The following is a 27699-nucleotide window of genomic DNA, read 5'->3' on the forward strand; positions in this document are numbered from 1 at the left end:
GATCATGCCAAAAGACAAAGCAACAAAACTAACTAAACCATAACAGTACCTTTTAAGGGACAGATCCCAGACGACCCAACAGAGTCCAGAACAAAAGAGTCCAAAACCGAGGCGGGCGGAAGTGGGGCCCGGAGGCGGGAACACGGCTCACCCACCAGGGCCAGTCAGGAGGATGTCGCGGACGGCAGACAATGGGAGGCCGGCGGCGTTGTTCAGGAGGGCATCCCGGACGGCAGACGAGAGGCGCCTAGCGCCGCCGGTCAGGAGGGCGTCCCGGACGGCAGACAAGAGGTGCTCGGTGGCGGAGGTCAGGAGGGCAGGACGTGCGCCGCCAAACCAGAAGCAGAAGACAGCCGCAGGACGTGCGCCGCCGGACCAGAAGCAGAAAGCGGCCGAAGGGGTTGCTCCGCTGGAAGGGAAGCAGAAGGCGGCCGCAGGGCTTGCGTAGCCGCAACCGGAAAGTGGGCTTGAGGCTGCAGCAGCTGAGGAGCAGGCGCTTGAACATGGAGCTGCAGTGGCACAGGCGAGGAGTCCAGGGGTGGCAGCGACTTGAGGCCGTGAGCCGGGGCACATCAGCCTGCCACCAATGGGGTTAGGGAACACAGGAGACACACGGGACAGAGGATACAGGAACTAAAGACTCAAGACTAGAAGAAACAGGACGCAATGAGGGCGAGGGAGAACGAGGTAAAGAGGACATTGGAGAACAAAATGACTTGGGGTGACAAGATTGCAAGGAACGAGGTAAGGAAAATGGTGTGGAATGAAGTGGTGTGGGGACAGGTTTGAGACAACGTGACTTGGCTATAGACGTCTCTACTGAAAGAGATACGGTGTTTTGTGGCTTGGAAGACGTGGGGTTGCGTGGCTTGGAAAAGGGAGCTGACGTTTGTGAAGAGGATTTGTGACCTTTACTTGGGCGCGCCCTCCAGCCACCACGCGAAGGTCCCAGATAGATAGCCAAACGGGTGCCCAAGTAAAGGTCACGTTGACCTGACGGTGTGGGGATGGGTTCCTCAAAAGAAAAATGGGTCAAGAATTGAGAAGGACTAGAAAAAACAGGGAAATCAAAATCTGAGCGTCAGAGATGAGATGAACCAAAACGGAAAAGACGTCACAGATGTGCACTTTCAAGGAAGTGTCCTTTCCGCGGAACAAAACTTGCGCAGAAACATTAAGTTAAAATGGCATGGGCTGTAAACACAAATGATGAAATGTTGTATTTTTTATAAATCAATACAGCGTGGCAGTAGTTGCGGCTCTTGACAGAATGACACAATAAAGTAAATAGTGTGCTATTGTAACTTGTCGTTCTTATCCGAAAATCATTCCTTCCCACACCCACTCGAATCCCAATTTAAATTCACCACCGGTTTGTGATCAGCTCTTACTATTGGATTTCTCTCTCCCAAATTCTGCGTCGCAAAAAGTTTTGAAAAGGCTTTGATTTGCGCGCCATGGATGACTATCTTTATTGCCATATGATCAAATGATCCACTCAGTGAGCATACATACATATCATTGAGACAGGCAGCGCCTCCTTTGTCCTTCATTTTGAATGTCCCAGACGAGTTCTGTCAGATATATTGTGCCCTCCCCAAATGAACGATGCAAATGTGTCCTGGTCGTCCTTGGCAGCGATGCCACATGTCGATCACGTAGCAGCAGCCGCAAGGTGTTGCAGACAGGAAGTGTGGAAAATGTTTTGAATACTATCACCACAAAGTTATTCAGGGCTATAGCAAGCATACACATAAACGTTTTATTGGTTTCTCACATTTTTTTTTAAATTGTTGTGATTTATGACTACTGAACTTCATATTTACTTTTAAGACATTGAGCTGAAGTACAAGTGCAAGAACACTGATGATTTTAATCAATATACAATATATCAACATTGAATGATCAAGGCCATGAAGGAATTAGCATTAATTGTAATCGTTTGCGTGTTCAAATAATTCCAAGATGAGATTCTGGTGAAGAGGGTCCTTGCAAGGTTGATTTATTACAGAGATCTCTGGTCACACAATTGCATATCACCTAAGCAGTGTCATCCAATGTGTGTGTCTTCTTTTGCCCACACAGCCTCTTTATTCAAAACATGAGAAAACGCCTGTCATCCCGTGAGGTACAGAATGAGTTTGCATTTTCCCAGTAAACTAGATCGTCCTTGAACTTTTGAAAACCGGATTTCTGACGAACAGCAACTAGACTTCTTAGATAAACATAGAAACATTTTAACTTTCTCATGTGTGGGAAAACAGTAGAAAAGATAGCAAGAATGTCAAAAGCATTACTCACACAGGTTATATCAGGCCAACATAATTACACCTTCATCAACACATCTATAATGAAATGTAAAACAGGTAAAATGTAAAATAAAACAATGAAAATGTTAATAATGTCAACAGCCACCACATACAATACTTACAAGAAGTTAGGGTTTTTGGACTTTGAAATTTCTGCTTGAACCTAAAATGCACTACAGTATATATATAACCTTTTACATAAAACTGTATGCATTTTTTTTACTCCACAGATTAAAAACTAGTGTCAACTTTGAAAAGGCCAACAATGTAATGGCTATATTTTTTTTCTCAGATTAAAAGATTGTATGCATTTACATTGTTTTATTCTGTGCGGGGGAAATATGCAGACCTTTCTTTTTCTCACTTTCATATGCAAAGAGAAATGTTATGGATTGAGAGTAGACTAAGGACTGTCAGGTGTGGGGTGTGATTGAGGACCCAAGGCAAGGGAAGCAGGGAAAGGATGCAGAGGTGAAGTAACAAAAAAAAGGAGTTTAGTTAAACAAAACAAAAGCAAGCCTTGTAAGACGTGGGGGGCAGGGGCGGATTTAAGAAATTTGGGGCCCCAGGCAAAAGTAGGCATGGGGCCCTTTTGAATGAGAAGACAGATACATATATTTTAAATAGGGATGTTCAATAACGCTTTTTTTTCCCAGACATATACCGATACTCAACTGTTGAGTAGTCACAGATACTGATACCAGATACCAATACCACTAGTACATAAAAATTCCCTCCCAAAAAAAGACAGACCTCTAAATCCCAATATACAGACGTTCCCCACCTTACAAACGAGTTACGTTCCGGACGATCGTTCGTAAGGTGAATTTGTTCGTAAGTTGCTTCAGTGCTATATTTTGTATTATAATTTATGTTTAAAGCCTATATAAGTATATTGAAGGTTTATATAAGTATGTTTAAGGCTTGTACAAGTAACCTGCATTGGTTTGTACTGAAAAAAAATTAATAAAATGGAGAGAATACGTACAGTACTGTACTGTACTACGTATGTTAGAGAGAGAGAGCGAGAGAGACACACACAGTATGTACATGTACGTAATAAGATAAATAAAATGAAGTTTAACTTACTTTTGGAAGATGTACTTGATGCTTAAGGAGATGATGGAGGAGGAGGAAGAGGAGGATTTTATATCATGAGAGATTCTTCGTCGTCGCTGGAATCGGCTTCAAAAGTTATTTCCTGCTTCCTGGGGACCGGCGTTTCTTCCTCCTCCTCCTCGCCACGTTGCTCAGCCTCCAATGAGCTCTCACAGCGCCAATCGTCGGTATTAGCGGCGGAAAAAAGCACTACGCGCAATACAAACTCTAACTTACAGCATTTCTTTCCAAACATTTTTCCACATACTGTACGCGCAGAAATGTTCGTATGTACCGTTGTTCGCAACTCGAATGTTCGTAAGTAGGGGAGCGTCTGTACTACTTTGTCCTTAAAATTGCATGACATCATTTTGTAACTCTCCCAGCACATCCCTGTCTCATTCTAAAACAAACACGCACAACACAGTATAAGGCTTCTTATTCAGTGGTATTGTCAAGTGCTAATGTAGAAATTTGAAGATTTTGTCTGTGCCGCTGTATCTCTGAGGCAAATACTGCACTCTCTACTCCACTATTGTACAGTGCTCAGCATAAGTGAGTGCACCCCCTTTGGAAAATAACACTTTGAACAATATGTCAATGAACACAAAAACAATTTCCAAAAGGATGACAAGACTAAATTTATATAACATTTATTTAACTTATAACATGAAGTAAAATTAATAATATGGATTAGAGAACAACATTTTCAAGTTTTACTCAAATGAGGGTGTTGCAAAAATAAGTACACCCCACAGAACGTCTCTGGAGCAAAGCTCAAAAAGCCCAAATTTTAGACTACAAGCGTCTACAGGTGAGTCTCATTATTCATTACACAGGCGTCAAGCAGACAGTTGATTATAAATGGGTGTTACTGAAAGAAAACACTTTCCCACTTGTTTTTGTATCCATTTAGATAGTGTTTAAAACGTTACTTTTCAAAGGGGGTGTACTCTTTTGCGCTGTGCATTATGTTGCTGGTTACATATTTCAAACCCTTCCTGCTCAGCGAAAACCCCCAAAATAATTGTTTAATGCTTAAAGTGAAAGAATATTATTTTGCGGGGTGACTTCTTAAAAGACGAAACTTCTTTTTTTGACAAGCCTAAAAACAGGCTGGCTGCAACTCACAGGAGAAACAAGTGATGCTACAAATATATGAACATTGTTTAAACGGTCCATCAGCACATGAATTCATTTAAAACTAGCTTAAATATGTCACGTAGCCAGGGTAGCGACGTACATATCCCGGCTTGTTCTAAAAATAGCAACCGTCATGCGGGTGGTAAGCTGCAACGATAACAGGCCCTCCCAAGTTCTATGAGATGAAGAAATACTTATCAATTCAGGGGAAATGTCACCAGCTAAACAGTTACTCACTACTTTTGCGTCCCCAACAGGATTCAATCTTGTTGTTGTTGCTGCTGCAGGCTGTAAGTCGCCACAATATTTGTCATTTTTGGTAACTTGGCAATCAACTTTTTGCTTTCCTCCTCATTCTTTTCAGCCCCACTGGGATAACTTTGTTTTTACATTCTCCTTTCTTAGTTTGGCTCACTGCCGTCACTTCTCTCTCTTATGGCGTCCATTACAATTACAGTATAGGCCGATTGCCAGTTGTGTAAATTAGGGGATGACAGAGAGCAAATAATTAGTTTCCTTACTGGGGAGCAGGCAACACTGCTCTACTGTTTGATTGTAATATTTTACAAATGGCCACCAGATATCGCTGTGGGGAGATGTTTCGAATGTACCAAATCGATCGATTCCTTTTGTGAATCAATTGTTTCAAATGATTTGATTGTTTCAATGTTCAATTTCTGCCATCCCTAGTGGGGGAACAACAAGGCAAAAAAACGTCAGCATGACGGGGGTGGACAACAATGGTTCAACGCAGACAAAGGGGAGACAAGAGACCAAATACACACACACGCACACCTGGGCAGGACACAAGTGGCAGAGGGTGCTGATTGGTTGACACATGAGGAAGGACAGGCAAACAGGTTGAGATGACAAGACGAGACTAGGGAAGCACACAAGGACAATATGACAAAAACACAGATCATGAACGACACTTAAAGAAACATGAAGACAAAATCAAACAAAAACAAAACTAAACACATGACAGAAGCAAACTAAAAACTAACTAACTCAAATCTAACCCAAATCATGACAAGGACTACTCTTTTTTTTTTTTTTAACTCATTCACTCTCAGCCATTTTTACAGAAGCAACCCCCTTTGCTCCCGCCTGTTTTATTGGATTTTGAGTGATTTTGCAAGGTCCACAGAATATTGTGTTCTATTGCTATAAAACATGGAACCTACCAAAAGAAATATTTGAGTCTCTTCTTTCATCAGGAAAAAGTATGTTTCTATCTGGTTCCGTTTTGCAGCAATTAGCATTAGAATATAGCTAAGTTTCATCATTATTTGCAAATCTATTTAGAAATGTGAGTAATGAGCTTCTTTTCAACATGGCCCCTGGTTGATTATTTGTGTAATAACTACCATTTCTTCAACCGTTGTTTGCAGTTGTGAGGCTTCATCAAAGCTAATATAATTTAAATATGTCTTTAGGACACTTAAAACATTTACATGTAGAACACATTTATATATTTTTGGGTGAAAATGAGTTAATTTAATCTTGGTTTATAATTTTCAATTAAAATACATTATTTTTCAACTTTTGATGTTTAAGTGGAGGTGTGGTGGATGACTGGTTAGCATGTGTACCATAACTTTCAGAGATTTTGGGTTCAAATCCCAGGCTTTCAGATGATGATGAAAAGACTTAAGACTTTTGCACTAAGTAGTAGGGGTGTGAATTGCCTAGTACCTGGCGATTCGATTTATATCACGATTCATAGATCACGATTCGATTCTATACCGATTAATCCCGATACAAATCTATAAATTGATTATTGCGTTTTTTTTTAACTCAAATTTTGAAAATCAGTAAACTTGCACATGTACACTGTAAGATTTGTATGAAAATGTATATATTTATCTGAAAATTCAGTTTGCAGTCTGTTTCATGTTTGAACAGCACTGAAATAAAAATATTAAGGCTTAATGTTCCATTAATATAACATTCTTCTATGCTTAATGTGTAAATCCTAACCCTAAGTAAGACGTTTTGTTGAATATTCCCATTAAAAAAATGATGTTTAAAAATCGATTCAGCCGCATATTGAATCGATTTGAGATTTGCGCGCTGTAATATCGCGATATATTGCCGAATCGATTTTTTCTAACACCTCTACAAAGTAGTAAAGAAAAGCACTTTTTTTGTTTTGTTTGGAACCAACCATTTGAAACAATTGATTTAAGTAAAAAAAATAAATAAATAAATAAGGTTACCCTAAATGAATTGTTAACTTCACATTAAGCTCACATATTCAATTTTCTTAAGTTTATCCCATGTTTTATTTTTTCAGTGTGCAAATGTTATAGAACCTTTTGGATTCACTATGATGGATCAATATGCCTAACTTTTTGTGGAATTATGTATTTTCTCATTTTCAGAATGCCTTGATTGAACCATGTGTTATGTATCCAAGTAAGACTGTTGACTTTGAATGGAAACAAAATGGCACAAAATAGCCATGATAGCTCAGGTCAAAATGTAAATTGGCTCCTTAGTTGTCAGGCACAATTTTCAACTAACCATCTTCAAACATTTGGCCACTTTACCATAGACCAGAGAGAAATTTTGAGTCATAAATAAGAGGGCTGAGGTGCCTGATTAGGATTTGACACACTGACTGAGATTGCTAAAGACAAGTCAGTGTCGCTTCAGGTGATCTTAGTGACTTGTCATGAAGAACCCTATCGATTTTTAACGGGTTGTTAATCACAACAGTTAGTTGTTCACAGAAGTCACCACTTACAAGCCAGTGGAAAAAAGACTAAGGATGAGGGGAAACCATCGGATTATCGTAAAAATAAAAAAAAGCGAAAAAACAACACAAGTCCCAAAAAAGTTAAAAAGACCATTTCCACAACTATACTCTTTATATGAAAATTAAAAAATCACTGCCGATTCTTTAGTTTTCACTGTAGCAACGGTCTCTGCGTGTGTGGTGTGCACTTATTGCACGATGCACAGCAAATTAAAGTCTGTTGGTGGGTTTGACCAAAAAAGGAAAGAAGAGTGGCGGTGGTGGTCTCTTTGGGAGCTGGCGGGGTTAAACCAACAGCGGCAAGTTGGGAGGATGTTTCCTGAGTGACGGGATCTGAACATATTGCACAACCGTATGTTTCCATTCCTAATCCTAAAGTGCACAACCTGATCCACTTTACCTTTTTTGGTGTGCAGTGGATGGCCCCTTTGATGTTTTGATGGACATAGCAGTGGATAATATTTTGTTCAAATATAGGGCACCCGTGTGTTTTCCTTCTCTCTGAGCTTATTAAACACTGCAGGGGCCTTATGAGGTTAATTTGTTGCGTGACCAAGCTCGCAACTCAATTTACTATATTACATTTGTGTTCCCTATTGAAATTAATTGTCATTGACCCGTTCCAGCGCCCTCAACAATTCTGTTATATGAGCAAAAAGCATTGTATTGTAAAATATAAATTCAATATTCTCCCCTCCATTGTGGGGAGTTACGTTCTAGCCAATACGTAAAATCGACGATATAGAAGCGCTCTATTTAAATATACCCTAAGGCAACTTTTTATAGCATTCATGGCAATTACATTTCTTTTAAGGTCTTTAAACACACTTTAAAAATAATACAAACACAGTTAAATACCAATAATACAATATACTGAGAGGGAGCAAGAGCATTGGATAATACAGAAATATTGTACAAACGGTGTCACAGTAGACCGATTCCTCTGTGTTAACAAATTTCTCAAACTAATAAACTTCTCATCTGACAATATGCATCATCAATCATGCCTAAAAATGTTAATTAATAAATAAATTAAAAAGTGTTTAAAAATGAATCTGCAGCCAGCACTTTAAATAGGCGTAAAATGCAGGTTGACGTAATAATAATAATAATAAGAAGAAGCATTTTCAACAAAAACTACCCTATCCTGATGTTTCATTCTTCTTCTTTCAAATCTACTCCATTTCAAAATATTAAGTGCTGCAAACAAGTGGCGGACAGTAGAAACCCACTCAATATAAATGACTGACCAAAATAGTTATTAATTATACCAACCCCAAAAAATCTGAGAAATTATGTGACCATGAACCTTGAACCTGCGATGGAGTGGAGGGTTAAGGGTTAAAAACATGTTAAAAATTTGACAAAATATAATACACTCTAAGAAGAGAATTGTTGAAACACCTTATTTAGCATTACAAATTGAATTGTTGACCAACTACATGAAACTTTCATTCTGTCAAGTTGGTATTATACGTATTTAGTTCAGTGTTACCCTGACTAAAGTGTACGCCGAGCAACCCCCCCCCCCTGAGTTTTCCAAGTTAGTCAATATTGTGAGTTAATTCATCGCGAGCCAAAATTTGTGGTTTGAGCACACTTCGGATTTGTAGCCGCTAGATGCTGGCATAAAACACCTCAACATCCACCCAAAATGGCCGCCCCCTGAGATGGATAACAACGTCTGGATTTTGCTACATAACTCATATATCACAAATGTAATGTTAATTAGGATTCATGTTTAGACTAGTGAGGTCACATATAACATATTAATGTCAAGAAATGTTTAAAGTTTACGTCCACTTTAAATCTGTATATGTAGCATTTGATCACTCTATAAGCCACAGTTCTGAACTGATGTGTTTCAAACATTCATGAATTATTTTGTATTTTTATATCCACTTGACAATCCATGAGAATTTAGTTTAAATGGTATCTAGGATAACTATAGGGTCAAATCAGCATACTGCTTGCCACTTGTGGACCAGCGTTCAAATTGAAAAGTCCATGGGAGATTGTTGAACATCCCACAAGAATGCTCCTGATTTTAGAGAATATAAATGTAAGACACCCGATGTGTTTAAATACTCCGTTTGTATTTTACTTTTTGTCTACCAGCCTTTGGGAATTCTTCTGGTTTGGCCAATTTTGTTCACATTTATGGTTGTGAACATTTCTATCCAGATTCTGACATTTTTAGGCATTTTTTAAGGCATTTTTATATGAAATATGTATTGAGTGGACAAGCTGGTTTAAAGGATTTATGGACATGGCGACTAATGACATCATCTTGAATCCTTTCGTCCTTCCTTCCTTCTTCCCTCTTTTTACGGCCGCACGCATAAAACAGCAGCGAGATGTTCTCGACAAAGTAAGTCTCGGCCCAGGTGGCGCTGGGAGTGCATGCTGTGTGGATGTGATATCTCTCTGTCAGTTGGTTGCATGTACAGTACATTGGCTCTCTGTCATGTTTACACCTGAATGTGTTGCTCAACGTCACCCGACAGCAGTCAGTGGCAGCAGGGGGGAGGCTTTACTGGCCCAATACTTGCAACCATCAACAGTGCATTAAGTGGTGCTAATATTATGCACCGCCGTGGCCTGGCAACAATCATTTAGCTGTCTTGAATGTATTTAAAGTGTTCATCGTGCATAAGGGCATTCAACCATTCAAACCTCCCCCTCAATTGTTTGTTGTGCTGCTAGGTCATTGTTACATTTGTATCACACAATAGAGGCTGAAGTCATCTCATGCTTTTCTGCATCGTACCACTGCACTAACAGAGGTACACTAAAATGACAAAAGTATTGGGACAGACTACCTATAGGAAGTGAAAAGTGCATAAAATATAGTGGACCTAAAACGTTTCTCTGAGGCACTCCATTCACACACTATACAGGTGAAAGTTTAGGGACTCATTGCACCTACAGAAAGTGAAATGTGTTTTTGATAGCATTTAGTTTCCAGAAGCTCCATTTAGCAACAATTGCTCAATGTGTTGCCATTGTTTCATTCAATCAATAATCTTGACTCCACAGAAGCTGAGATCAAAATAATGATTTGTTGTTGTTGTTGATATTAAGCAAAAGCAAGTATGCCATGCTTGTCATCTGCTCAACATTTTCCCTTCATGCAGCCAATCGATTATGAGGGCTTCCAGCTCTTCATGGCCACCTACCTGGAGAACGATATCCCAGAGGAGCTGTGTCAGCACCTCTTCACCTCCTTCAAGAGCAAGACGGGAGGTGCCTCGCCTGACCATTGTCGAGCAGCAGGGAGTTTACTGGGTGAGCTTCTCTCATGTTTACTTCCTTCAATCTTCTTCACACTTGAACGCGGAACCCTTCACCAGGCATTTGGCAACTTCAATGGGGCTTCCTAATGATCGTCACTACAATGAAGTCGTAACTTAACTTATCACAATTATTATAATGAACAATTAAACCCTCTAATTAAGCAGTAATTATTTGAATGATTTTGGAAGGTCAACACTTGATTAGTGTTTAGCACAACTGCTTCACAACTCTGAAGTTGTGGGTTCAAATCTCAGCTCTGGTGTTCCTGTGTGGAGTTTGTATGTTTTCAATGTGCTGGTGTGTGTACTCTGGCGTCCTCCAACATTTCAATAACACGCATGTTAGGTTTGCTTATAGTCATAATACATAATTGTTTTAAAAACCCAATGATTTCCGCCACCCTGACTGCCTGGTGGAAGGCACTAGAAATGACAAAAGCCCAAGTGGAGCCCTGTGGGCTCTCTCCCCTATGGCATAACCCCGACTTTCAACTTAACAACCAACCGTTTTATTTAGGTGTGTGGGAGCAGAAAGGAATTACACATCTCCACCATCTCTTCTCAGATAATATGTTTATATCATATACATCCTTGCTCCAAAAATACAAAATAAAAAACGGAAATTTTTTACATTATCTACAAGTTAAAAATATGATAAAGAAAAAAATTCCAACACTTCGGGGTACGCTCCAACCGCCTGCTTTAGCTAAAGATATTAACAAGCTTTCTCCGACAACAAAAAAACTTTCAAAAATATATAAGTTACTTTCATATACTGATAAAATGTCTTTACCCATCTCGAAATGGGAGACAGACTTGTCTATAGCACCGGAATCTGACTTTTGGATTCAAGTTTGTGAAAACGCATTTAAAATGACAAAACACACAAATTTACAACTCATCCAATATAAAATTATTCATAGAACATACATTACTCAATATATGATGAAGAAAATGGGACTCTCAGACTCCGACATTTGTCTCCAATGCTTACAAAACACTACAGACACTTATGTTCATGCTTTATGGTTATGTACTCCGGTTATGTATTTCTGGACTAAAGTCTTAGAAAAACTTTCCGCTATTTTGGACTGTAGGATACCTTTATCTCCAAACTTGTGTTTGCTAGGTGACCTAACAACAATTGACTTACCACATAAACAATTTCAATCTACACTTGTAGCCCTTACTATCGCAAAAAAACCTCCTCATAAATCACATTTTAATGGAAAAAATATCTGCCTCAAATAAAAACCAAATATCAAAATTTATAGAAACATGGTCTATGTATATAGAATTTTTTAACCTAATTCTGGTTACTTAATTCTGTCTGTTAGCGAGAGCCACTACATCGTGATAACTTACATTGATGTTTCTGCATTTGGCAATTTATTATTATATTATATTATTAGTATGGGATTTTTTTTAATGGGCTTTAGGTGAACTGATGAATACACACACGCTCGCACGCACGCACACACACACACACACACGCACATACACATTCTCACCCACATACAAAAAATATATATATATATATATATATATGTGTATATATATATATATATATATATATATGCATATATATTTAAAAAATTTAAATAAATTAAAAAAATAAAAAATGAGGAAAAAAAATTGTTTTGTTTTTTTGTTTTTTTAAAAAGGAGAGCAATGATGATGTCAAATCAAATGAACAATACTGAGCTCTCGTTAGAGAAAAAAAAAGGGGGGGAAAAAGGGTTGCTTATAGTCATTTGGGATAGGCTCCAACTCACCGGAGTCCCAAATAAGGATAAGTGGTAGAAAAAAAATAATAGATGGATAGATTAATTTATCTTCACTGTAGTGAAGCCATGGCTTCAACCCGTCAGCCCTTCTTTTGGATGTTATTGATGTTGCAAATGATGTGATTGGTGAAATCTGTTGTAATAATATGTCAGAAAGAAAAATAAATACAAATAGATAATAATGAAAGGACAATAGAATAAGAATATGGAAAACAGTAAATCTAATGTTTGACGCCCACAGTTAAAGTATTTGCATGATTGCTACATAGCACAATTATTGTTATTTGCAATATTCTAATTACTTGTATGGATCATTTCTCTGTTAAATTTTGATTATTATATTTGTATTATGATTTGCAAATATTAGTTACCATTTTCACCATTTTGATGGTATATAATAGTGCTGTCAAGCAATAAAAAATTCTAAACTAGATAATCACAAAGTTTTCCGTAATTAATCACGATTAATCACAATTTTCAACTATTATTTTCTACTAAGCTTGTAACAGATATTTACTTGTGTAACATCTTGGATTTTATGTAGACACAATTAAAATAACCATTTATTTAGTTATTTCCAGAATTACTTCCTGCGCTTTTTTGTTGTTGTGGTTGCAGTTTTATGGGGACTTTACTTATGTGAAATATTAATATGTAATGCTACAAAGCATGTACATTATAATTAGTGAGAGCAGGAGAAAATTGCTTCAGGTGGCAGCTTGCGATGTAATGATATCCTAACATCTCGATATGATATTATCACGATATGAAGTTCATGATACAATAATTATCATATGGTGGGGAGGTTGGTGATATAAAAAATGGTCACAATTTTGCAAAAAAAATTAGCTCATACTAAAAAAAGCACAAATTGTGCTTTTGTTTATAACAGCAACGCATATAAACAAACTACAATATTTACTGTAATAACACTTAATATTGAGGCACTTACTTGCTAATGCACGCACACAGAGTTCCTCCACATATTGACTTGGTTCACAAGCATATTACGTTCCCATTCATCTGACGATTAGTATGGATTTTAAACATGGAGGAGCCAAAAGATGCCTTGTAAAAATTAAGCTGCACTAAAAAAACTAGCCACCAGAGGGTGCTAGAACTGCACAAATGGAAATCAACCTGACTTTTTTTTAACAGATGTGCTGCTTTTAATATCGTGACATGACAACGACGATATTGTGGCAGTTTTAATGTCGCAATATCACGACATTTAAGCGATATCACGATATTGCCGTTATCATTACATCCCTAGTGGCAGCATGGTGTCCTAATGGTTGGCACACCTGCCTCACAGTTATGATTTCAAAGCTCTTTCCTGTTTGCTTGTGTGGAGTTTCTCTATGCAAACACATGCATGAGGGGTTAATTGAAGACTAAATTGTGCATAGGTGTGAATGTTTCTATGTGCCCTGCCTCTCACCCTATGTCAGCTGGTATAAGCTCCAGAGCATGTGGTTGAAAGTGGATATCACGGTTGCCTCACAATCGAGGTTCTTGGTTCGAAATCTTGGCAGTGTGGAGCGTGTGTGGGTTTTCTCTGGGTATACCGTTTTTCTTCTCTATATCATGGTAGAATTATTAAATACTCTAAATTGTCCATAGGTGGGACTGTAAATTTTAATATTTATCGATATGTGCCTGCCCTGTGATTATCTGGCAACCAGCCCACAAAGTCAGGTAGAATAGGCTGCAGTTTACCACACTCTAAATGACAAGTAAGTGCCAGATCAAATGGATGGACAATTATTTGTGCCTGCACTGCCACCTGGTGTTTGGTGGATTATAAAAAAAAAAAAAACACAGTTGGTTTAGATTAAGTTGTCCATTCATTTTCACTGTTCATGTTCATTAAAATTACCGTTATATTAATTTTTGGGCCTTATGATGTAAGTCAAGCATTGGAATAAAGCCCCATTAATCTTGCGTCAATGTTATCTTATTGCTACTCAATGTGTTTCCTTCTCAAAGAGTCCTGTTCCATTGATGCTGGTATCTCTATTCACACCGAGGTGGCCTGTGCCCCCATCACAGGTACTAGCAGACCTGCTACCGTTGCTTGTTGTGTTGATGGGTATTTTTTGGTTTAACATTGTGGAATCCATTTTGTGAAAATTGTTCAGCCAAGTGTTGTAACTTCACCAACTTCCCTTCATCTATTTGCAATATTATTGTGTTGTGCTCTTTTGCGTTAAATAACCGACTTGTGATACCTTGTTTTTGTTTTTTTGCAACAAGGGAACCTCTTAAGTCGAACACGCTGCAAAAACCGAAATCTTAAGTAAGATTTAATTTCTTAAATTTAACCTAAATTTGCTTATTTTGATTTGATAAGTTATTTTTTACTTGAAATGAAATTGTCAGGAAAAATCATTGTGCTTATTTTAAGATACTTATTACTTATTTGTCTTATTTGATCAAGCAGTCTTGGCATTGAGTGTTAACAGACAGTTTTAAGTACTGTGAGGATTAAAACAAGCATTCCCCACATTTTAAGATGACAACTAACCAACATCAAAGGCCCTGAACTGGGGTTTCATAAGTTTTCTTATTTTAAGATTTTGCATAATCTAGTAAAAAGATAAATGGAAAAAAATACAAGTATGAAAACAAACAGACGAGGGCAATATGGTTCATTTTGTTATATTTACTAAACTCATTTTTCCTTGTTTCAGTACCAGCTTAATGGTCTAGTGGTAGAGTGCCTCCCCTCATTCTTGAAGGTTGTGGGTTAAATTCCTGGCTGGGTCATGACAAAGAAAATGGGACCTGTTTCTCCATGCTTGACTCAGGCTAAGTTATCCAAGCGTGAAAAAAATACTCATGTATTTTAAGAAAATAGTCCTATTTATTACAGCTTGAAAACAGTCGACATTACTTGTTTTTAGTCTGAAAATACTATTTTCAAAACCGCAGTGGTTGATATTACCCTATTATTATTTTCTTATTTTTCAAAATCTTACAGGCAAATTTAAGTAAAGGCAGATAATTGGAAGTAATAATTTAATTTAATAATTTTTTTCTTAAATTTTCTACAGTCTTTTTTGCAGTGCACCCAACACTTGTTTGGTGAGCATTGAAGGATTATGCAACATGCAGTAAATGTAAAACTGCTTACTACTTACTAACATAACAGTAACAGTTTGATCTGATAATTGCTCATTTTTCAATGGAAAACATTGTTGCAGGTCACCTAAAAGCTTGTGTTCGACTTCAGAGGCTCTGCTTTATTCCGTCTTTAAAGGATTTATTGTTTTATTGTTTGTTTTCTGTGTTTGATTGTGAGGCCCTGTTACACATCAAATTGCCCTTTGGGGACAAAAAAGATCTATATATCTTTCTATCTTTCTATCTATCTATCTATCTATCTATCTATCTATCTATCTATCTATCTATCTATCTATCTATCTACAGTATCTATCTATCCATCTATCTATTTATCATCCATCCATCCATCCATCCATCTATCCTTTTGTGTCTAAGGCATGAACGGTAAGAGCATCCTGTCGGCTATGGGTCGAATCACGCCAGAGCTTGCTGGCAGCACTGGGGCCACCACCTCCGCTTGTTCGTCCCGCTCCTCCTCGCAGCGATCCAGAACTGGGGCCCACACGCCCGGGGGGCCCCACCGCTCTCCATGCATCCAGGTCAAGCCCTCTCAGAGCAGCAATAACGTCCTGACCCCCAATGCCGGCCCAGCCCGGTCACCAGTGTCGCCCCCAAAACTCTCACCAGGTGAGCCACACAACTTAAAAAGTTACTTATTTTTAAGATACGAGCCGTCGTTTGGCCATAGCTGTTTACTGCCACACACAGTTGAAGTTTAGTCTCACACTTAACATAAAACAAAGGCACATACCGTAGCCTTAAATCCACCTGCCGGTAGCTGTTATGCATTACCGCCAGTGGTCACTCTCATTTTATTGCATGCTCAAAAAGGTGATGGTAATGCAACAAAAGTATATTCCAACTGCCACTAGAAAGTAGAAGATGAAGAAGAATTGTAGTCTTGGCAAATAATGTGTGACGTAACCCTGCTGCCGCTGCTAGCATGTGGCATTCGCCACAACAAGGATTTAATATTTACACTAGCACTAAAAGGCGCAATAACCAACCAGGATTCTACTGTTGGTCACAATGCGACACTAGATTCTAGTTAAGGTAAGCCACTATAAACTCTAAGTAGGAAAACTTTTCCGTAGTTAGAAAAGCCACATTTTCGACTGCAACCAGAACTCATTTGAATGCCGTCAACACACATGGCACTCATTTTTGGGAGTACCCTGAATAACCAAACTTCACATTTGAGCAATGTTCTGAGTTTCCAAATGGAGTGAGTGTGCGCTCGGGGTGTATTCCAAACGCACTAACAATTAGGGAATGGGGATTTTTAGGGCAAGTCCGAGCTCTACTGTTTTTGCTTTTGCTTTTTTGTAAAATACATTTCTCCAAAAATTGTGATTTGTGTATGTGTTTTTATTGTTTTTCTTCTACATTATGCGTTTTTGGGCTGGTACGACTTATACTCCGGAGCAATGTACGGTGCAAAAATATGGTAATATTACTACATCGTAGTGAGGCACTTACAGTAATTGTAAAACTTTTTTGTTTGTGCCTGCATGACTGTATTATACTGCCCCCCAGTGGCCCATTCACACGCACCAGTAGGAGCTACAAGCTTGATTCTTTACATTCTAATTCAGCAACCAGGTTAGGGTGTACCCTGCCTACTTTGCCCGAAGACAGCTGGGATAGGCTCCAGCTCGCCCGCGACCCTCGTGGAGGATAAGAGGTTCAGATGATGGATGGATGTTCCAATTGTACCAATTTCAATCCTGATTGGAAACTTCAATTTAGACTCTTGGTTAGATATCTGGTTGCACACCACACAAAGAAGCAGAGCACAAATGATATTGATAATTATGTCATTGAGTATCTATTGTGTCTGTGTGTATACTGTAATGATGTTTCATAATCAAGTTTAAAATAAGGAAAATCTTGTTATGCACAGGAGAATCAATACACATGAGATCCAATATAAATTGTACATCGACAGAGAGAAGCCGCTCTGAGAAGCATTTGTCACTACGGAGGAGCCCGTCGCCCCACAAAGGACCCCACCAGTCCGTGCCGCAGGTGGTCTTCCTGAAGGACATAGTCTGTTACCTTTCCCTGCTGGAGCGCGGAACGCCGGAGGACAAGCTGGAGTGTGAGTGATGGGCACGGGGACCGAGACGTCACGTGGGCAGGAAACTAGTGCCATGAAAGATCATTTTCTATCTCTATGCTGCCATGTCAATTTAAGAATGAGTAGTTCCCCAATAAACTATGTGAAACAGTGAATTCACTTACGCCGCTGAGCATGCTATAGGTGCTAATGCCAACACCATACCTGGCACACGTTAACGAGCCAAACATGAACTTTCTCTTTGATTTCCCTTCCAGTCATGTTCCGGCTATACGACACAGACGGCAACGGCGTCTTGGACAGTTCGGTGAGTGTCTCCACAACTTTCTCCATCTTTCTGTTTTCGTTTCATCCTGGTTACCCATTATCCTAAAAATAGAAGCTAGTTGGCAGGCAGCGTGTTGACATTAAGATCATTTGTTATGATCAGTCCTTTTTTAATGCTAGCCAGGTTCTGAGGTATAAACAGAACATTGCAGTCCGTGCGGAATTCGCAGCATCTTTACATCATGTTTTGATGTGAGTGGTTGTGATCCATGTGCCACAATGTTTTCTTTTGTCCTATTTGGGATCTTTGGTAGGAGCTGGACCGCATCATCAATCAGATGGTACACGTTGCTGAGTATCTGGAGTGGGACTCAACAGAACTGCGGCCGGTGAGCAGCAGAGCACACGGATTTATCACCACTTTAAAGTAAATAATGACACAGAGCGGTTGATTTTGCCGGTGTACATGATGTGTCCTGTAGGTGGATCATACAGTGGAACGTTCCAAGTGGAGCACAATTAATCATCACAATTTCGGTTGATACTGGTTGACTTATCAGTCATTCGAATTCCATAACTTTTTGCGAATAGAAATAATCGGTTCCAGGGTTAGACTGTCACCACCATGAAACATTTAGCAACTTTACAGGCAATGTTTTAAGAAACATGTTCACTAGAGGTCGCACTTGCACCCAAAATCCCCACTTGCCATTCATGTTAACATCAGCGAGTAGCTTTCCAGGGTGGATCCCGCGCAGGATTGTGGCCAAAGGTAAAATCCACGTTGGTTTTTGTTCCTATTGGTGCCGAACAAAAATAAATCCTCTACACCAGGTATTAACAACAATGGGTAAACGTTCTCGCTGGGGCAACCGGCTGTCATTTTTTGCCTGACAGTGTGAGAGTACAACGACTGAGGTTTGATGCACTTGCTGTCACTGAGATGGGCTTCAATTAGACTGTACTGCTGAACAGTGGATTTCACACTCATTAGTTGGATCGCAAAATATTCACATGCACTTGTATCCAGTTATGTCTGTCATCCTTGTTGACAGCTTGACAAAACCGCTTGCCCTTCGAGACATATGCACTCCCCACAAAGCTATGTCATTCACATTTGAGTTCTCCATTAACTGCTGTTGTATTGCTAAAATTGTAATGAGCAGCCTGATCCATTTTATTGTCATCATACTTTTTCTCTTTGTCTTCTCTGGTACTCTTCAGTTCACCACTAAAGAACACACAAAAAGCCAAAAAAAAAAACACAAACTGTGCATGTGTAGTGTAGTTAATTCTTTAAGATTAGGGGTGTCCAAAGTCTGGCCATTTGCAGTCTGTTCAATGTTTTTTATTGGCCCACCTCATATCCTAATAAGAAAATCACGCTTATGTTTTTAAAAAAAATTGTAAGCCTATGATTTGCTTTGTTCATGATAACACCAAGAAGACATTTAGGCGTTTTTTGTTTTGTTTTCTTAAAGTACTCTATGTTTACCTGCTTTATCATAGGTTGCTCACCAATGACCGTGGGACATTGTGATTTTATTGGTATGTTTTAGAAATGATGATTTGAAGTGTATACACTTAAAATCATCGGCTTCGGGAAGGTTAATGACCCCTGGACCTAAAGCATATTAAATTGTTTTGGAAACTCTGAAACTCACAAAAGCAAGTTTTTAGACATTAATTGAGAATTTTTGGTTTGAACTCCAAATTGTGCTACTTTTAAGCAGTTTAAGTATTATATTATTCATATTAAGCACTGTATATTAGCGTAGAAATTAGCCGATATGAGGTAGAAAGTGTGTCTCAGTGCTTCTGCCTGTGCCACCGTAGATTCTAAAGGAAATGATGGAGGAGATTGACTTTGACCGGGATGGCACAGTCACCCTGGAAGAGTGGATCCGAGGAGGCCTGACCACCATCCCCTTACTGGTGCTGCTCGGCATGGACACGGTTTGTGTGTTTGTTTTTTTCTCTAGTTCACTGGCCAAAAACAGCAAATGTTTTTGAGGACTAATAAATGGTGTCATGTCATGATGGCTTCATTAATCTTGTGTTTGTGTGACAATCAAGAGACCTCTGTCAAGGTGTCAACATTTGTCACCTCGAGGAAAAAAAATCTTTTTCATGTCTCCCACTAGAATGTTCAGGAGGACGGCCAACACGTGTGGCGCCTAAAGCACTTCAACAAACCGGCCTACTGTAACTTTTGTCACACCATGCTGCTGGGTGTGCGCAAGCAGGGCCTCTGCTGCTCCTGTGAGTAGATCGCCACGACCATGTACACATATGTTACCTGTGTGTTGTCACTAAAAAGTGTGTGTGTGTTTTTTTTGGACAGTATGCAAGTACACGGTGCACGAGCGCTGTGTGTCCAAAGACATCGCCGCCTGCATCAGCACCTACGCCAAGTCTCGCAGGCACACCAATGTGAGCGTACATGCACACATACAGTTACTACAGATCCTTCCCCCATGACGTCACTGTATTTCCGAGTGGCAAGAGACTGAGCTTTTTTCTGATGGAATTACCAGAGTAAACAAACCCTTTTATGACATTTGACCAAAGCAGCACAGTTGAGAAAACAGGATAAATGACTTGAATTATTATTTTAGATTAGATTACTTTGGATAACCTTTAAAGTGGATAGAGAAAATAGAAAAGTACAAAAAGACATGGCCTTATTCTCCCCAGTAAGTCCCTTTAGAAGTAGCTACTATGCCTTGCCATCTTCTCTGTACAACCATTTACAACAATCACTTAGTTCCTTTTCTCATCACCAAAAGGCAACACTGGAAAAAATTATAATGATATTAATAAATAATAATAATCTTTTTAGGATATATGTAGTGGTCAACCCCCCATTTTTTTTTATTGTTTTAGTTCATTTCAGAAGTTGTCCAAAAAAAATTGACCACCTGGAAGTATCCTCAAGTCTATTGTTTCTAAACATTGCGAAAAGGTATATGATACATTTGATTGACTTGTTTGTGTGTGTGTTTACAGGCTATGCAGCACGTGTGGATGGAGGGCAACTCCCCTACCAAGTGTGACCGATGTCACCGGAGCATCAAGTGTTACCAAGGCCTTACCGGCCTCCACTGTGTGTGGTGCCAGATTACTGTGAGTAACGATGACTGGATGGATGGATGGATTTGACAGTACAGTATTACCTCACTTTTCAAATAGTGAAAGTTTGTGCGTAATTTATGCCCCCCTAAAAAGATTCATAATTGTATCTAGATACCACATGATCAGGGCTGGACTGGCCATCTGGTATTCAGGGCAGATGCCCGGTAGGCCAGCTTCTTTTGGGGCTGATGGTAACCCTTTAATGATTATTTTCCTCAATTTCCATCCACAATTTAGAGGGAGCAGCCCATTAATCCATTTACAGTATAGATCGCAAATTGTACCCATTAACATCAGTGGCAGAGCTGTGAGGTAGCCAGCTGTGGTCAGGAGTTGGGTTGGGTTGAAAAGAAGGCATAAGTCATAATGCCAGAGGCAATTTTTTTTTGTATCAGTCCAGCCCTGCACATGATTGCAGCAAACTACTCTCGGTACGTTTGTTTAAATGAAACTCTCAATTCACTGCAGCATAGTTTCTTGACAGCTAATTTGAAGAAGACAGCCTACGGAACCTAAGTGCTGGCAGGGTGAGGAAACAACTTCTTGGGGCACCCACTTGATGCCCTGTCACATTCCCCCGGAACTCACCTTTCAGTTTTAGGATGGTACTCTGGCTCACTCCAATGCTACTTAGCTACTTGATTTTGTGGAACACCAACTTCAAGGTGCCCAATTCTCATATCCGAATCAGTCAAATGTATCACATTGAACCAGAAGCTTAAAACAAGGGTCAATGGCAACAGAAAAAGAAGTGGTCTGGTGAAAAGATGGCTTTTTTTTCATAGGCAGGATTTAAAACAATAAACATGGCACTATTTAAAAGGGAGCTAAACTGACTTCCCAACTGTATAATTTTTATTGCAAAGTAGGATCGTTGCAACAAAGAAATAATGTATCAAACACGTTTCCTTATTTTTAGCGCTGTTTAGATGCAATACTACTTATATCCACTAGATGACCTCACTGTCTTGCTTTTACAATCAAAGCTGCGCCACGTAAGTGGCTGCAAATGCCATCGTTCTATCAGTCTTTTTCTCAAAGCTGTTGTATAATATGTAAATCACAAGTTAATTAAAGCCACTAAATTGTCCACAAGTCTGAATGTGTTTGCATGTGTTCTGCGAATGACTGAAAACCAATCAAAGGTGTACCCTTTCCCAGTCTGAAGTCACCTGGGCTTGGCTTGAGCTCACATGCAACCTTATAATTTCAATTTCCCTCTCACATAACAACCCCTCTCTTTCTCTGTAAATTATTATTTTTTAAATAACATGCAAAAATTATTTACAGAGAGAGGGGGGATTGTTATTTGAGAGGGGAATTGAAATTTAAACAACTTTGTGCACGCACAAAACTCAAAAGTATGTGCATTTCAATCTGTGGATTGGTTTTGTGGAATGGTCTTGAGGAAAACATTAAAAGAAGTCAATTTAAGAAATTGTGTAAAAATATACATATATATATATATTTTGCTAAATATACTAGGGAGGAATAATTTTTTTTAAAAAAAGTGGTTGAAAGTACAATTTTTGTTCAGGCATTTATGAATAATGAGTTAAAGTAATAAGTGAGGTAAAATCGGGATAGGACTAGATAAGCAGTTGCTTCATCCTATTCCATTTCGAACAGTAGGTAAATGAGTTTCTTTGGAAGCCATTACTATTATTTATGGACAAAGAAAACAGTTATATTTCAGGCTTGTTTTGTGGAATAACTTAAATGTCTCTGTTTGTTATTTGTTTTTGACACAATTGTGACATTATGCTTTTTTGTTTTATTGTCATTTTAAATGTTCAAAATAAAGTTGAGAAAAATAGTGCATGCACTGTAGAAGATATATAAGATGTACTTCTGTATACTATGACATTTATTTGTGTGTCTTCGTGCTGTCCTCCACAGCTGCATAACAAATGTGCGTCCCATGTGAAGCCAGAGTGTGACGGAGGAGCCTTGAGGGACCATACACTGCTGCCCTCCTACATTTGTCCTGTTGTCCTAGTGAGTCACATACTACACTTCATATTGTACTACATTACAATGGAGATTAGAGTACATTAATGCGCAGGGGCTCTCAAGTGTACACAGTAAAAGGAAACAGACAAATGGATAGTCAAGTACAGATGACTAATAAATCTATTTAAAGGTTAAGTCAATCTTAAACATTTCTTGAAAAAAATATGTTATATGTGACCTCACTAGTCTAAACATGGCATTCTGATTTAATATGACATTTTTGGAATATGAGTTGTGCAGCAACATCCAGCTGTTTGTATCCATCTCAGGGGGCGGCCATTTTGCCACTTGCTGTCGACTGAAGATGACATCACAGTTGCGCAGGGCTCAGGCAATGACTAATCACAGCTCACCTGTTTTCTCAAGCAGCACTGTGATTGGTTGTTACCTGAGACCTGAGCAACTGTGACGTCATTTTCACTCGACAGCAAGTGGCAAAATGGCCGTCTTCTGATATTGATAATAACTGCTGGATTTTGCTGCTTAACTCATATTCTACTAATGCAATATTAACCAGAATACTGTAGTTAGACTAGTGGGGTTGCATAGAACATTATATTGTCAATAATTTTTGAGGGGGTTGACTTCCCCTTTGAAAAACACACATATTCAAAATGTCTCTCTCTTACGCACTCATCCGTAGATGCATGACGTCCACTATTATTCCAGCTGCATAGAACATATTATTGTTAAGATTTTTTTTTTATGGTTGACTTCTTTTGTAAGCATTTTTGCTTAATTACTTCCCACCTCCAATATGAAAGACAACCCATAGCTTCTCCCCAATTTACCCTGTCAACAAAACACGTCACTCATTTGCCTTTGAAAAAAGTCGCATGTCATTTTCAGGTGTGAACAGCAGGTGCATATGGCAGTCGGAGTGTCACGCTGTCACTCTTCATAACTGGTCGTGTCTGAATTAGAGTTCAGCAAACACCTGCCTCCATTTCAAACTTTGAAATTGATTCTGTTTTTAGCCTACGACGCCCCGAGAGCCCTCACATGAGGCGTTAACATAAGGTGAGAGTCTATAAGGAAACAAAGATTTTGGACTTACAAGGATGAATTTGCGATAAAAAAAAAAAGCCATGTTAAAAGAGTCATGACAGTATTAATTAGATATACGATCTATGAATGAATCAGCTTTTGCTGGCTGCATCATGTGCCTCCCAGTTGATAATTAAGAAATCGCTGATTTCTTTGATTGAGAAAAAAACAACCAATCAGAGACATAAGTTGTATCATTTTCCATCGGTCTCGTCTGCAGGACCGCCAGTCTGTGGTCAAACGTGGAGAGGGCGAATCGCCTCCCTGCACCAGCCCGGATGATATCAACCAGATGTTCAAATTCTCACCTGGAGACGGACAAGCACTGCAGGTCCACACATTTTGACAAATTTTTTTTACATCAGAGATGCAAGTAAATTTTTCTAAGTAATTTTTTTGCGCTGATACCAAATTTGCACTTGTTTTTTGTCTAGAACATCAGGTTTTCATAATAGTAATGATAATCATATAATAACAATAATATAATATGTAATATAGTCAGTGACGTGCGGTCAGGATAGGCAAGGTAGGCACTGCCTGCCCCAGGCTGAAGTAAAAGTTGAAAGCGTTTGGCCTTTTCTATTTATTTTAATTATTTCTTTCATTTCAGGAAGCCTACACTACCTAGAGGTTTAAAAGTGACAACATTTGGTGATTTTCATACCTCAGTTAAAAATGACTCATTACTTGGTCTGGCCTGCATGCAAAAATGTGTTGTGCGGCAAATGGGGGGAGGAGTGCACTGCAACGTTTACCGTGGCTGGCAGACCGTGCACTAGCTGTGACGGTGGCTCAGAACTTTAGCTGAGTGGCAAGTGTTGAGCTGCCGCACCCGAGGCGATGGGTACGAACCCCGCTCGAAGTAAAAATAAATAAAAAGAAATAAAAATAAATATTGCGCAGCAAAAAAAATATAAGACTTCAAAAGAGAATAATGTTTTTTTGTTGTAATTTTTTACAAATTACAAAGGAGGCATATGTTAAAATAGTTTGAATGTATGGCATCTTGTATCCAAGTATCAAATATCTCGAGGTCGGGCTGAGTGTCCTCTTTTTGGGGAAATGAAAATATGGTCACCCTAATATTGTACACTCGCCTGCCGATGCACACATTTGTGATTTGTGTGTGCGTCTCAATTTGCGACTGGGTTTGCCTACCCAAACCTAGAGCTCACTGCACGTCACTGAATATAGTAATATTTAGTGATGTTTATGAATTAAGAGTTAGGTTAAGCAACAGAATCTCTTCTGAAACGTCATGGCTATAAATTACAAACTTTTTTTTTAAAGAAGAAAATACCAGTATCAGTTAAAAATACACGGGGACACATAAAGCCGTCTTTGCTTAAAATTTGCTGTTGATTAATTCGTCGTTCAGGCCAGATCTCCAACCAAAACCAAGACTAAAAAATTTACCTTGTTGATTGAACTTCCTCTCTCCAGATCTCACCATTCCCAGGCACTCATCCTCTGCTGGTGCTGGTCAATCCCAAAAGTGGCGGAAGACAGGGGGAACGGTAAGTTTGCTATTTTATATTGCATTTTCTTATATCATGTACTGTATTTTAGCATCAATTAGTGATAATGACTAAAGATGTCCATTGGGACACATTGTGGTCATCTACAACATCCATTCTTCCGTTAGTTTCAATTGTGCTTTCAAAATCCTTTTAACTTTTAACGTTTGCTCACCAATAGTGTACATAATTGGTTTCTGTGTGCATCTATTTTGCATCAGTCATGACATGACGTACGTGTGTTGTTCAGAACACATTGTTCACTCTATCAGTTGTGTAACTCTACGAAGGTCACAGGAAACTGGTGTGCATACATGACTGACTTCATTAGCATATGGACAGTTTGACTGGGCAAAGGTCAATATACAGGCAAAAGTATTATGTTGAACGATGTTATATGTTTTTCAGTTTTTACCAGTGGCAGGAAGTGACAATGTATGAATATTTTATTACAATATTTTTTTTCTTCTTTCTTCAATTTTTTTTTTAGGACTATTTAATTTTGCTCCTTACAAATACAACAAACAAATATCTGTTAGTTGTACTTTGTACTTCCTCCTTCATCAAAATAAGCTTGTTGTATTTCTGGGTGTTCTAGATGCTTGATATATGGTGTTGGTTTTGCATGGTAGCGTTCTAACTTGTATTTGTAGATGTAGCGATGAACTGTGTTACTGACATTGGTTTTCTGAAGTGTTCCTGAACCCACGTGGTAATATCATTCATAGAATGATGCTGGTTTTTAATGCAGTGTTGCCTACGAGATCGGAGGTCACGAGCATTCAGTGTTGGTTTTCGCACTTGGTGCTTATGTTCAGATTTTCTGGGTTGCTCGGTGTTCACAAATTGGTGAACCTTGCTCCAACGTTGCTTGTGGACGGACAACTGAGCCTTTCAGGGATTCTCCTTTTATATCCAGTCATGCCACTTATCTGTTTCTAATTAACCTGTTCAACTGTGTAATTGTTTTTATTTTACTTAAGTAAAGGAATTTAATAAGTACTACTTTTAGCAGTATTACGTATCTGTACTTCTAAATAAGTACAGAGTATGAGTACTTTTAACACCTGCTTTTTTCCCCCCATTAAAAACATTGAAATGTATATAATCTATTATAGAGGATTTGACAAGATTTTTATGTTCCTTTTTGGCTGTTCAAAAGTGGTCACTTCTCCTCCCTTCAGGGTTCTCAGGAAGTTCCGGTATCTTCTAAACCCACGGCAGGTCCATAGTTTGGACCAAGGTGGCCCAGCACTCAGGTAAATGCTATCCCTTAACTTGATTTAATTCCATCAATTATCAACCTCCTGAGCCTCCTGGAGCAGTTACATAAACAATTGATTTTAGATCACAACACAATCAAATGGATGTAGGTTGGCTACAGGGTTAACTTGTCTCTCATAAGAGGCTGAGTGTTGCCATGGTGCCTTAGCAACAGGCTCAGCTGGCAGCGTGGTGAGACGGAGATTGGTTTTGGCCCACTAACACACGCTTGTTTTATACTGTCGCTCATAAAAATCCCAGTGCAGAACAGACAATCAGGATTAAGTGGATTAATGAACGTTTCACAGTGACATAGACAATGGAAGTGACTCATATGTACACAAACGTCAACACCCAACCCCTGCGCGATTTCACGATTCCCAGCAATGCCTCACAGCTGAATTTTCTCCATCAAAATCCACCATGAATGCAAAAAAAATTACACTTGATGAGATTTTACAGAGGTAGAAACGTGAACATTTATGTGAAATGGTTTGCTATGTTAAATTCTAATTGACAGTTGTCAAACTCAAGGCCAGGGGGTCAGATTCGGCCCGCCACAAGATTTCAAGTGAGAAAAATTTGATTCAAATAAGAGCTGACACATTTTTTCCCCTCTAATTTTACCTGTTTAAAATTCAGATTTCCATTTAATTAATGGAATGGGATAATTCTAAAGAATGTCATTCATTTTTATCCATGAAAAATACAAATAAATAAAAAATGTATATTTGTTTTTTCATATTTCATCCATTAAAAATAGATTTAGAAATAAATACAAATGAGAAGGATTTCACTAAAAAAAAACATTACAGTTACACATTGATATACAAAATAAAAAAAGGATTTGACACACA

At 38.7% G+C, this 27699-nt stretch overlaps 1 protein-coding gene across 4 annotated transcripts in view; it reads left to right on the plus strand.

The window, feature by feature from the left end:
• Positions 1-27699, plus strand: part of dgkg (diacylglycerol kinase, gamma) — a 126756-nt gene that overhangs the window by 39502 nt on the left and 59555 nt on the right. For 2 of the 4 annotated variants that reach the window (XM_077580156.1, XM_077580155.1), the window contains exons 4-18: positions 9662-9682; positions 10449-10599; positions 14384-14446; positions 15896-16147; positions 17469-17621; positions 17858-17907; positions 18182-18256; positions 19704-19823; positions 20012-20129; positions 20212-20300; positions 20877-20993; positions 22902-23000; positions 24283-24393; positions 25506-25579; positions 26764-26838. In XM_077580156.1, coding sequence (XP_077436282.1) covers positions 9662-9682; positions 10449-10599; positions 14384-14446; positions 15896-16147; positions 17469-17621; positions 17858-17907; positions 18182-18256; positions 19704-19823; positions 20012-20129; positions 20212-20300; positions 20877-20993; positions 22902-23000; positions 24283-24393; positions 25506-25579; positions 26764-26838 — 1568 coding nt within the window. The remainder of the gene's footprint in view (positions 1-9661; positions 9683-10448; positions 10600-14383; positions 14447-15895; positions 16148-17468; positions 17622-17857; positions 17908-18181; positions 18257-19703; positions 19824-20011; positions 20130-20211; positions 20301-20876; positions 20994-22901; positions 23001-24282; positions 24394-25505; positions 25580-26763; positions 26839-27699) is intronic. The other 2 variants (XM_077580158.1, XM_077580157.1) reach the window with 2 other exon arrangements.

Source organism: Vanacampus margaritifer, chromosome 11, assembly GCF_051991255.1.
Source record: "Vanacampus margaritifer isolate UIUO_Vmar chromosome 11, RoL_Vmar_1.0, whole genome shotgun sequence".
Classification (NCBI taxonomy): Eukaryota; Metazoa; Chordata; class Actinopteri; order Syngnathiformes; family Syngnathidae; genus Vanacampus; species Vanacampus margaritifer.